This window comes from Hyperoodon ampullatus, assembly GCF_949752795.1.
Source record: "Hyperoodon ampullatus genome assembly, chromosome: 1".
In the NCBI taxonomy this organism is placed as follows: domain Eukaryota; kingdom Metazoa; phylum Chordata; class Mammalia; order Artiodactyla; family Ziphiidae; genus Hyperoodon; species Hyperoodon ampullatus.
This window is the reverse complement of record NC_136914.1, coordinates 111,689,483-111,702,461: the sequence shown is the minus strand read 5'-3', so window position 1 is coordinate 111,702,461 and position 12,979 is coordinate 111,689,483. Positions and strand designations below refer to the sequence as shown.

Below are 12,979 nucleotides of genomic sequence, written 5' to 3'. Positions count from 1 at the left end.
CCACCACTGCGCCACTAGGGAAGCCCCTCTCTCGCTATTCTTAATGTCACATATTCTCCAAGAGTTTACTCTGACAAACTAAGGACTGGTTTTGCTTAAAGAAAATAATCTAATAGTTATGGGTAGATAATGCACAAAATCAATATTAGCTCCAGGATATTTTCAGATTACAGTGTCCACTGTTAAAATATAATACTATTATTAATTTTATGTTCGAAAATACTTATACATAATGAATTACTGTTAACTCTCAACAGTCTGCAAAGGATTACTCAGACCCACTGTCTCTTCAGAGATCCACTAGGCCAGGTCAGTGGCACTGTGCCTGAGGGCAGGGCTGGGTGGAAGGAGAGAGGAGGCCTTAATATGCGGAGGGTGGGGAAGGCCTGGGATTCAGGGCATTTGAAGGAAATAAATGTAAATGACCTTTTGTGCCATGATCTAGTTTCATGTTCTCCATTTTGATAGCCTAGATAATTGTTTCCCTGAGTAGAGAATGTACGTCGCTGATAGTATGCAAGATGACTTTAAATAGGACAATAATTAACATTTATTTATATTTAACTGTTGTTTTTTGGCTGTGCGTTAAAAAAAACCACACTCAACCTATAAAACTTAAAATTTCTCTGATTCATGTGAAGTAGGATTTGGGGGCCCAGTTAACATCAAAACTACAAAGCAGTATTGTCCAGTTGACACAGAGCCTTATCTTCATCTTTAATGAAGTGAAATCAAGCCAAAAATTCCTCTTCTACACCCTGATTATAAAAAGTTTCATTCATTTCACAGAGCTCAACTATTTTTGTAAATTGAATAGATTCATTCACCTGTATCCTATTTTTTTCAATTTAAATTCAAAATTTAAGCTTAACTGTCATCCTTTGTTTTCTTGTTTATCTAGTTATTGAACATGATCCTTGATTTCCATTATCAAAATGACATAAGATTTCCTTTTAAATAAATCTTTGAGCATAAAAGTGAGTCCACTTAAGAGTATCAGGTCAATAAGCATGCAAATAATATGTGTATATCATAAAAATTGTGACAGTGACTCATGAATGATTAAGATTTGTGAAACCTAGGCATGGATTAGTTGAACTATTGCCTAAGAGAGCTGATCTAAGGGCATAAACCATAGTTAAAATTTTTGGATTATTTAAAAACCATAGGCCTTAGTTACGTTTTCCTATATGCCACAAAATAAATTTGCTATTAGGTAAAAGGTTATCCCATATTACCAGAAATGGCATTGTGAAGAAAGTGCTTAAATTTAAGGTAAAATAAGATTTAAATTTCTATTCTTTAGGGTATATGCATAGAAAAGCTTTGAAAAACACAGTATACGGGGTATTATCTATAATTAACTCTGGGTAGATAGAATTACGAGTGATAAACATGTTTTTTACTCATTGCTTTTTTAAAAAAAATAATAAACTGCTTGTGAAAAAGACAAATTAAGAAACTATTTGTTTCGTTCAGGTGTATACACACTTACCTGTCCAACTAAGTCCCAGGTGATCGGCTACTATTGCCATCCTGATATCTGTCCGTTCACATGGACTCTGTGGACCTACGATTTACAATTTCTTAATTAAAATAATCATCAAGAAAGACATGACACTGGAAAATTGCTTTTAGCAGTATTCAGATTTTACAGAGAGACTACTGCTAACACTGTACACTTAAATGTGTCCTAATCACCTACATGAACACTTCTCTTTTCACATGACTCACTTGATTTTCACCTGCATCAGGCCAAATGTCAGACTACATGGATGCTCAATGTAATGGAATTCAACATGCTGACAAGCTAGCTACTTTACAATAGTTACAGAAGTGTCGTGTTGGTGAAAACACCACGATGGCATTTCAACATCTGTGCTTTTACTTTGACAGAATCATATCCATTAGCACACTGGAAAAAAAAAAAAAAGTTGCTCATCTTGAATGACACCAATATCTTCAGCATGCTTCCCTAGCTGTCTACAGTGTCGTTGGGTTAAAAGGAAGAAAGAAGAGTATATAGACAGCACATACAGATGACAATGACAGAATGAGAAACTACGGTTAAGTCACTCCACAGGCAATCACAACAGTTCATGCACTAGGGTCTACGAGTTGGAAAGTGTTTACAAACTATGCTCGTTCTCCAGGATGTGAGCAAAGAGTGCTCGAGAGACCTGACTGCCTTCATTCTCACCAGTCCTCCTACTGCTCCATTTCTCACTGCCGGCCTTTTCACTCTTTGATTTTAAAGGTGCTGCCTCTGTTTTCTTATCTCTAGCAGACTTCGTTGTAACCGAAGGCTGGCCACCCCGGGAAGTCTCGGACAACGACGTGTTTCTTGAGGTACTGTCTTCCTCATCGGACAACTCGGACTGCATCTTTTTGTCTTCTTCAGAGAGGCGGTCCACAAGCTTTAAGGTCTCGCCACTAATTCCCTTAAAATATTCAATGGAGTGTTTACATACTTCCTTAAGCTGACTTTTCCTAACTTTAACTGTGGTAGTGGTGGTGGTGGTGGTGACGGTGGTGACACAGGTGGATCTTACCTTTACTGGCAACTTGGATGGAAGCTGTTTGGCCTTGCCTTTGTCTGGCTGCCCCTGCTTTTGTGTAGCACACGGTTTTCTAACTGAACCTGTGTTTTCCCTGTGTGTATTCTTCACTGGAATTCTGGACTTTACATCTACACGTGAAGAAGCAGTGAGGGTTTTGGTTTTCTCAGATTGACTAACCTGCTTCATTTTACTCACATGAATGTCTGGCCTATGGTCTGGTGGGAAGAGATCTTTTGGTGAAGTGGCCTTTATGGGAAGTTTGGATTTTCGCCTAATCCCTAGCGATTCCTTTGTCTTTTGCTGCTCTCCAAGAACTTTCTGTTTCTCTCTCACACAGTGTCCTTGCAGTACCCCTGTCTTTTTTCCTGATGAGCTTTTCACTGGATTAGCTTTCTCTGTGGTACAAGTGGGTGCAGAATGTTCTGTCAGAACTACATGACTTGTAATGTTATCTGTCTGTATAGTGGAAGAATCCAAATTGTTGTTGTTATTAAAGTTATCTTTTTGAAAATCATGTTTTTCTTGGGGCCTAACGCCCATGTGGCTATCGGCTGTATTTGAAATCACTGTTACAGGTTCATTCTCTAATCCCTGACCACTGGTCATCACAGCTTCTATCTTATCTGTCACTTCTCCAGGGCCTTCTTTCTTCAAGGTCATGGTGGATGCAGAAATTCCCATTTTTATAGGCGTGCGCAACTTGGGGTCAAGTTTAGAGGTGTTAGTGGCCGCTGCTGCTTTCTCCTGGGAGCCACTACTGGATGTGCCTTCCTGACACTCTCCGCTGGTCAGGATGCTGGGGTTAGGTTCCACTGTAGGTGCCTCTACATTTCCCTCTAGATTGGTTTCTACAGTGGTGTCCCCTGCCTGTGGCTGTGGGATGGCAGTGACTGTACTTTTATCCCCTTCCCCCGGGTCCCCTGACTTCCCTTCAGAAGTATGCTCACCAATCTGGAAAAATTGGAGCCTCTCTTCAACAAAATCCCTCTTGCTCATGTCAATTGCACCACTGCGAGTCATCTCAAACATTTTTCCTTCATGAAATGGGAAGGGGTTAGGCTCACTAGTAGGGGTACTTTCGTCAGTTGGCGTTCGGGCTGGCGTTGTATCAGGGGTGGTGGCTGGAGAGCGGTCTTCCACAGCCAGACCAAATGGCTTAGTTTCATCTTCCCGTGATTTACTGTCATAAACGTCATCATCCCCTCGGTTATTAGACCAGGGGTCAAAATCTAGACCTTTGGTAGCTACTGTCTTAAAAGGAGTGGCAAATTCTTCATCTACTTTGTAACTGAAATAAGTATCAGGAAACACTGATCTGTCCGGATGTCTGCCTTCTAGTGTGAAAAACTGGGCCCCCGACTTCTGATCAGTCTTGGCGGGAGTCTTTTCAGATGAAGAGCTTTTAGAAGGTGGCTTCTCTTCATCTGGCCCCACCCTTCCCTCCTCCTCCTCGATAACTTCCAACTTGCTTTGGCTAAAGGAGCGATCAGCTGGCTTCAGAATGCCCTCCGTGTTCCAGACATCTTTCTTCAGCTCTAGGGTTTGACCTGGGAATTTAGAATCACTCTCTGTCAAGCCGTCATCTTCGTCTTGCAGGTCGTAGCCGTCCAGAGAGTCAATCTCTGTGGCATCTGTGTCGTGAGAAAACTCTGCCGTGGTGGCAATGGAACACTCTGTGATGGACTGGTCATTGTTCCCATTCTGGGCCGTTTCATTCTGAGGTGAATCAAGGCCAAGGCCAAATTCAGTATCTTTTCCAGATCCATTCATTTCTGATTCTTTCTGGGTGGAAGCCTTTTCAGCAGAGGCTTTGGATTTTGTCCCCTCTTTTTGTTCGTCGTCGACCTCCTTTAACTTAAAGGTGTATTTTTTGACCGGGACTGGTTGATAAAGGGATTCGTCATCGCTGGAGTCACTGATGTCCGCCCCAGGAGGAACTGGGGAAGGTGGCTGCACCCTGATGACCGGTTCCGCCAGCCGGTACTTGTCATGCTCGTCTTGCAGACTGACTTCAATCATGTCAACCTCTCTTTCAGGGAGATACGGATGTTTCTTATCAGACTCCATCTGGTCTGCATCCAGCGGTGGAGGAGGGGGGAATTCAATGTAGGCAACTCTGTTAGTTCTGAGTCTTTGGTTAGAGTCTGTGCTCACGTGGTTAGGCGTTTGGTGCTCGACGGCTGCCGTCTCCTCCACTGCAGTCTGCTTTAAGGAGGCTGACCGGGCCTGTTCCTCCTCCTCAGATTCCTCCGAAACCTCGGGAATTGGGCTGGGTTTGCCTGGTATATAAGCTATAAGCGAGTCTGGTGTCTTAGATGTAAATTCATAACTCACTTCCTCTGAACTGGGCGTCTCTGGGGTTAAAGGGCTTTTCCCAGAGCTGTCTAGAAAGGACACTTGCTCTAGAGTATCATCTTCTGGACTAGCCTGGGGAGAAGGGGGTGGCTTTTGCTGTCTAGTTGTATAAAAGGTCCCCCTGGTCTCTTGTACCGTCTTACATTCCTGACTTATGATTTTTTTTACACCTCCTTGTTGTATCTCCTTTTCATACTGCTTCCCCACCTGTACAAAACTGACATAAACAGGTAAAGTTTTTATCTCTTTCCCTCCCTCTGTCTGGGCCAGTGGTGCAACTTTTTCCAATCCATCAATGGGACTGTGGTCGAATACATCACTAGAGGGCGATTCCTTTCCTGGGCTAAACTCTAGAGAATCAGGAGACTTGGTCGGGGAGAGCTCGGTTTCATCGAGAGGCGGGCATAAGCCTACGTAACTCTGACGTTTGGAAACTTTGCTGATTTCTGAATAGGTAACTTTTTCATCTTCTATGGAATTAAAGTGCTGTGTCTCAACTGTCTCTTTACTCATACTTGATCGGGATAACTTTTGAGATAGTTCATGTTTTGGAAATGTCGACTGCTTGCAAAAGCCATCGGGAATGTCCGAAGACGGCGCCCTCCTTTCCTCCGCAGCCCTGACTGGGATGCGCGACACTGCCGAGCTCTCACTTCTCCTGGAAGGTTGGTCAGGAGATCCACCTGGATGTTCCCCGTCTTTAACACCATATTCCCTATATAAGACTTTTTTGGAGGGAGATTTTACAGTCATTTCCTTAATTTCTGAGAGAGAGCCATTTGTCAACAATTTATGTTCTCTCTCAGTCACAGACAAAAATTCATCCCTCTGATCAACAGTTTTACTCTCAGGGTGACCAACATGATTCTCTCTTACATCATGAACAAGTACATGCGAAAGTTTCTCTTTCTGTGACTTATTGTTAGTGGCTCCAGAACTTTCCCACGTTCTAAAGATCTTTTTGTCCCATGGTCCCTTGGTGGCTAATTCTGCGGTTACGTGGCATGCCAAGTCTTCAGCCTGTTGCTCAGAAAAATAGTCAGGCATTGCTTTACTTGACATTTCAGTTCTCTGTTTTTTCACGTCATCAGAGCCAAAATCATTTATAACTATTTCATTGCTCTGGGCATGCTCGTCTTTAGCTTTGAATACCGTAAGATCTTTTTGCACAGGGACACTTTCATCCAAAGGGTCTATGGCCTTCTGCTGTTTCTCTCTAGCGAACACTTGGTAGACAGGTAGCTTGCTCTCCTGGATTTTTTTAACTGGGATTTTGGATTGGCCATCTGGCTTTCTGTCTTCTTGAGAAACGTCCTTACTTTTGGCCTGCGCACCTTGTTCAAATTTTAATCTAATGGAACTGAGTTTAGATTGTTTGAGCTGAAACCCAGACTGGGGCCCTTCTGATTCTTTGCTCTGTGAACGACTTCCTTTGGCTTCCTCTGTGGACTTGCTATCCTCAGTCTGTTGGGAAGGAACCACCTCCGGGCTGCTGGGCAGACTGACTGCGTCCTTCTCATCGGCTCTGGGGAAGCCTTGTCTGTCGCAGCCACGCTGCCTCGCCTTGACCCACTCGTCACCGTTTGCCAGCAGTTCTGTCAGCAGTGCTTTCTCAGGGCTGCTACTGGTAGAGCTTTGAGATGAGTATTCTTTGCCATTCCTAGGGTGTGGCTTTTTCTCTGGGGACTGCAGTTCATCATTGAGCTTTTCGGTTCTGTCACGAAAAAACTGTGACACTTCAGTCAGTTTTTCTTCAGCTTCCTTCACGGTCCTGTCCACCCTATCTTCGTATATCAACTTCTCTCTACCTCTGTCTAATCTGTCCTCAGTAAAGCGCATCCACATGGCATGTTTTGGACTACTAACATCGCCAGAATAGTGCAACACTGTCACTTTATCAAAATGCTCATCCTTAGACACTTTACCTACACCATTTTCAGACACATCTTTATAGATTTTGGAGAGAATTTCTTTTTTGGGGGCAGTGACTACTTTTTCTCTGGCCCGCTTATCAGACCCCTGTAACTCTGAGCTAGGGGGTCCCGCATGGTCTGTAACTGATTCCTCGGTATCAGAATGAGACACATCTAGCTTTTCTGACAGAAGCATTTTCTCAGCAAACCTGTAAGATTCCCCTCTTAGTTCTGACAACTCATCGTCATGGTATTCTATTGAGTGCTGACTCCAGAGCTTCAGTGTTTTGTAAGAGTCATCAGATATGAGCTGAGCAGAACTAGGGCGACTATCTTCTTCTTGGGACACGGGAGTGTTTACTCTGGAAGACTCCAGGTAAGACGGCAACGACTCTTCAGCAGTGAGTTCTTCTTCTTCTTGCTGACCCTGTTCCTCTGAACAAGGAAAAGCATCGTGTTTTTCTGGCAGAAAATCTTTTAGGTTAATATCTCCCCGGGATAAGTCTTTCTGATATACATACATTTCCTTTTCTGGATGCTTTTTGGTTTCTCTAATAATGACTTCAGTGGGCTCAGCTTGGTTACCTTTTTCGATGTGGACTTCTATTATACGCTCCAGTTTGGGTTTCATTTGGTTGTCCTTCTCTGCGTGCTGGGCTGAGGTTTCAGCAGCAGACTTGTGAACGTCTGGGGACACTGCCGACTTATGTTCAAACAGACCTGCCAGCTCTTTGGAAGGGTCTCGCCCGGACTGAAAGGCCTTCATGATGTCGTGGACTGACATGGTTTCTTCAATTCTCTCAGAGGTGCCTTCACTGCCTGGTGGAGAATGATAAACCATTCTGGTGGTTGTGGTTATATGAGTCTCTTCTTTAACACGCATGCCTTTGCCCAGAACGTGACTGTGGTCGTCTTCCTCGCTACTGGTTTTCATTTGAAACGCTTTGACTTTTTCTTTAATACTAGAAGTGGTGGGCTTTTCCGGTTCCAGTTCCATAAAAGGAGGTGACGGTTTGGGTGACACGGGCTCCTCTGGTTGGGACGGGGGAGCCTCTCCAGCTGAGGGCTCATAGCTTCTGATAACATGAACCACTTCAGTTCTCGTTTCTGTAATGACCGGAGGGATGGGGACTTCATGAAAAAGTGGTTTGGGTCCAGTGCTTTCAGCGCTTTGTGGGGCCGAAGGTGTTTTCTCACTTCTTGTTTCAAAGCCGCTGTCAGACAAGGGACTTTTATCTTGGTCATGTTGAGAAAAGTCATCTGGAGACTCTAAAATAGTATCTGTTCCAAAAAAGGAATCGGCCATCTTACATAACTCTTTCTCGGAGGTGGAAGACCTCATGGAGGCTGGAGGCATTTTGAGTTTGTGTTCCTGCAGTGCAATTGCTGGTTTTAAAATTCGTTTCTGTCTCTCTTCACCATCCTTCTTGGCATCCTCAAACTTGTACTTTAAGTTTGTCAGTGAACTACTCCCGATATCATTTGTTAGGTAATCAATCACTTGGGTCAAGTTATAATCCTTTTCGGAGGCAGCCTTTGACTTGACTTGCACTCTCTCTGGCGGAGATGGAGAATGGCTCGCAGCAGCCTGTTGTCTTGCCTCTCTTATTTCTTCTGAACTGAATTCTATCCAGTCGTCTTCGGGAGAATGTCCTTTGTCACTCTTTGGTGATTTGGGTGGTCCCTTATCCACACAGACATCCTTTTTAAGGATTTCACTAACTTTCACTAAGTCTTCCTTCACTTTCTCGACAATTTTGAAAGGTTCTTCATCGTCGATTCTCCCTTCTTTGGGGAGTTCAGGTTGGAATGGCTTCTCCTCAGGCACATCTGTTTGGAGTATTGCAGTCATCCGCATTAGGTCCTCCTTCATTTCAGCCACGTCTTTTAGTATCTCCTGACTGGAAGATAGAGAAGGTGGCGTAGACAGCTTAAGGGCAGATGGTGCAAGGAACAAAGATGACTTAACTGGAGATGAAGTTCGATTGAAATGGGGCTGAGAAAGTGTCTCCGTAGTCAATGTTTTAATGGGCGACAGCAAGGCTGCTGCTGATTTTGTAAGTGAATTAGAGTCTGGAAGTTTCTTTAATGCTGGTTCTGGCAAAACATTGACTACAGAGTATACTGGCACTGTTATTATTGATGAAGTTACAGATGAGGTAGTTGCAGATATTGATGACCCGAGGGATGTATAGAGTGCACTTGCAGAAGGAGTTCTTAGAGACTGAAAAGCTGATGGTGCTGGAGAAACATATGACCTGAGTGGGGAAAACGGCATTGCTGTGGTGGTCGGGAACACTTTCTCAACTGCGTCAGCGGCTCCATTAACCACAGAGCTCACAGAGTTTGTAGCTGTAGCAATTTTTTCCTGTAATGTGGCAGTGGCTTTGCATCCGTTAATTAAAGTTGAAGATGATGGATATTTCAGAGGGGAAATAGATCCGTTGACTAATGCTACCTCTGCATGTCCAGGCATCTGTTTCATGGGTGATGAGAGAGAAGAGGCCATCGTAACTTTAGCTGATGAAATGACATCAGCTGTTGATTTAGCTGGAGACACCACTGACATTAAAGGTGAAGATATTAGCGGTGCTGTGGATGTGATAATTGACTTAAATGGCAGACTCGAGGAATACATATTAATGTTTGATTTGGGGGAAGCAGGGGGTGTCATGGTAATGGATGACCTCTCCAAAAGAGATCCTGCTGTAGTCACTGGGGAGGTTCGAGAGGAAAACGTAGAATTGGATGCCAGCCCCTTTAAAGGCGAGGCCTCCGTGACTGTGGGAGCTCTAACCAGGGTACCAGAGGAAACTTGGATATTGTATGGAGACTGTGACACCACTGTTTTTATTGGCGAAGAAATTGTCCGAAAGGATCTAATTGGAGATGCCACATCACTAATGGATTTAACCGAAGATGTAGTTGATGCGCCTAACGTGGATTTGATTGGAGAAGGAGTCGAAACAGACCATATTGATTTTAATGGAGAAGCTGATGGCGTATTAGAGGAGGAACTTGATAAGGAAGTGAAGCCTGATGTGGCTGGCCCGGGCACTGTCATCGGAGCTGCTGTGTAGGACTGGTATGCTCTTGCAGAAAAGAATGGCTTGTATGAGTAAGTGGTGGGGAGGGATCTCGTTGGTCCTGCGCTCCGTTCAACTGTTTCTTAAATTTTAAAATGAAATCAAACACAAAAATCAACAAAAATGGTTGAGAAACAGAGAGACCAGAGAAAAAAATTGGTCAGTAAACTTTGAAATATTACAAAAGCAAGTACAATTGTTTGCATGATTTAGAATGGAAGAGGCAAAAGGAACAATTAAGAGGGGAAAAAAATTGCTACAGACATAACTAATCCAAAGTTAAAAATAAAACTAAGTAAAACACAGAGCAGTGTGAAATGAAAAGACAGAAAAAGCACGTTGCAACCAAATAGGCCAACAGTGAAAAAAACACAAAAAACACAAGGAAACAATGATGAGAAAAATAACCACAATGGAAAAACTATTCCCTTACTTCCTATTGACTTTCTTATGTGCTGGTTTTGAAATATCAGTAGCCGTTCTGTTTTGCCCGTATAGGTACATGTTTGTTTCGTGCAACCATATAACTCTCATTTTAGTAATTTCTAATGTTCCATCTCCTTGGACCTCTTGGTGATACAGATTGCACCTACTTAGAACCATATCAATGTGCGTAGCTATACGTTAAACGTCTAAAACTCTTATTTTAGAAAACCACTCAAGCCTATTTCATGCAGAATCCAAAATAACTTTTAAGTGACAGGCAACTGATGTGCAAACTGTGAAGCCACTGGATTTTAAATTTGTATCTTCCATGCACAATTCGGTTATGCTTCACACCCGTAAAAAGCCAATAAGAGCAAGAAATTTTCTGAGTCAGAATTTTAAAAGAAAAAAAACAAAGAAAAGGAATGTTTGCATTTATCTTTTCCATGCAGTATATTCCTTTTGGTGAGGAAAAAAGAAACGTTAACATGAAATGATTTTAGAATGCATGTGTACGCACACACAAAGGGGAAAAAAACTAGAAATATGGTTCATGGTTACCATAAGCAAGCAAAGCAACTGAAAACATTTTCTCATGCGCAATATATCATGGCAAACGAGCCAAAGAAGTAGTACAATTTTTATGCCATATTATGCACAATGTGTAAACTTTAAAAATACTTTCACAAGAGTATTTAGAAAGAAGAGTACACTTTTTCCATGAGATGCGAAGTCTTGGTACCTTTTGAGATTTTTTTTTCTTTTTTTGGCCGCCCCTCGCAACTTGTGGGATCTTAGTTCCCTGACCAGGGATCAAACTCGTGCCCCCTGAAGTGGAAGTGCAGAGTCTTTTAACCACAGGACCACCAGGGAAGTCCCCTTTTGAGATTTTTTAGGGAAATATTTAATACTGCATATGAAAAATCCATCTGCAACTAAATATATCCATGTCTGGTGTTGTCTTCATTATGGATAAAAGCACATAGTTTATCTCAGCTATTTTTCATAATCCATTTACTTCTAATTCTCAAAAGGTATCACGGGGGAAATCTTAAAAGCAGTCATATTTTTAACACCCCGTATTTAACTCTCTACAGTAGGATACAGTATATATCCGTGTATATATTTTATCGATAGCAAAGGGACCAATTCTGGTGCCTTCCCAGAATATTCATGGGACTCATGGATACCCCGAACACTGGCGCAACCATGAGGCAGACCTACCACCAGGAAGGATGGATTTAGTACCAGCATTCTTCTGGCAACGGGATAAGAAACATACGAATGAGGTAAGCACCCTCGCTGGGGGAGAGCAAGCACACACTGAGTCCTCTCTACTTCTACAGTTCTAGGAAACAAACTGAGCTGGTCACAGAGGTTCGGAATGCCTGCCAAGGGCTAACGTTCTATGTCAAAGTTGAGTACAGTTTTGCTTCCAGAAAGCACTGGTGTTCAGAATAAGAGTGAAACTCGAAGAGGAAATGAGAATCTGCTTCATCTTTACGCTCTTCATGCTGTGCTCGTGCCATTGCTACAATCCAGTCCTTGGATTAACAGCGACTCCCACAAGGGTGAAGATTTTCATTCCTGGTGTACATTTAAATTCAAACATTCAGAACATATCCTTTTCTAGGCTTACATATTATTCTAAAGAAAAGTGGAAGAACTAAGGAAAAAACTCACCCATTCATTACCCCTCCTAGTCACAATTCTCAATATTGGCTTAATTTTGGAAACACCACACTGCAAATGGAAGGTTTGGGAATTCCTTCAATTCAGTGATTTGGGCTCCATTTAATGGCTCAAGAGAACTTATTTTTATAACTACCAGAAACTGGCAAAGCATCTCTCCTTTACCACTGAAGTCTGGCTTCACCAAGCAGAGCAGTCTTCTGAACCACATCTAGGGTTTTATACTTTGCACAAAGCAACCAATTTACTGATTAGTTACATATTTTATGCTTTAATGATACATATTTTGTGATACCCTTTATAACAAAGGGAATTCTGGGTGTCAGGCACTGAATTACAGCAGCATCTTTTTTCTGGAGGCGGGCGTTGGAAAGGACAGGGTAGTGCAGGAAAAGCTGCCTTCACTTGGAGTTCTAACACCAATTCACAGGCCATAAGATTTCCTTCGTTTTTCTTTTAGTCCTTTCTTAGTTCTTCCCATTCTTCTGTCCACCATTATGCTCCCTCTTGTAAAACAGAGAGAAAAGTACCCTCTTCCTTCTATCAAAAGTCAAGGAAGACAAACTACATTTACCTTAACTGAAGCTAACCAAGAAGTAGCAACCCTTTCAGAGGTGGGAAAAATTCAATTGACTCAGCACACACACCTGACCTTACAACTCATATATTCCCCAAATAAATACCTTAGGGACCAAAATCGGATAGCAGCTTGCCTGCCCAGAGGTACCCCAACCTCAAGTAGCTGGTCCATGGAGACTGTCCAAAGCTTAAGGCTATTGCCTGGGAGTCCCAAGCATCTACACCATGAGAGCCTTAGCTTTGGGGCAAAAGAGTATCCCAAGGAAAACTTCCACCCAGGAGATTCAGTTGTATTGAAAAACCATCTAGTTACATACACACATACCTTCCCTGCTTTGTAGCATAATGAGAGTTAGTTTCAGCTCTT

At 42.7% G+C, this 12,979-nt stretch overlaps 1 protein-coding gene across 1 annotated transcript in view; it reads right to left on the bottom strand.

The window, feature by feature from the left end:
* The window catches only part of ANK3 (ankyrin 3), a gene marked incomplete at its 5' end in the record, with an annotated part of 287,363 nt that overhangs the window by 36,190 nt on the left and 238,194 nt on the right, over positions 1–12,979 (bottom strand). The window contains 2 exons of the mRNA XM_079711182.1: positions 1,496–1,570; positions 2,201–9,991. Of these exons, the coding sequence (XP_079567308.1) occupies positions 1,496–1,570; positions 2,201–9,991 (7,866 nt within the window). The remainder of the gene's footprint in view (positions 1–1,495; positions 1,571–2,200; positions 9,992–12,979) is intronic.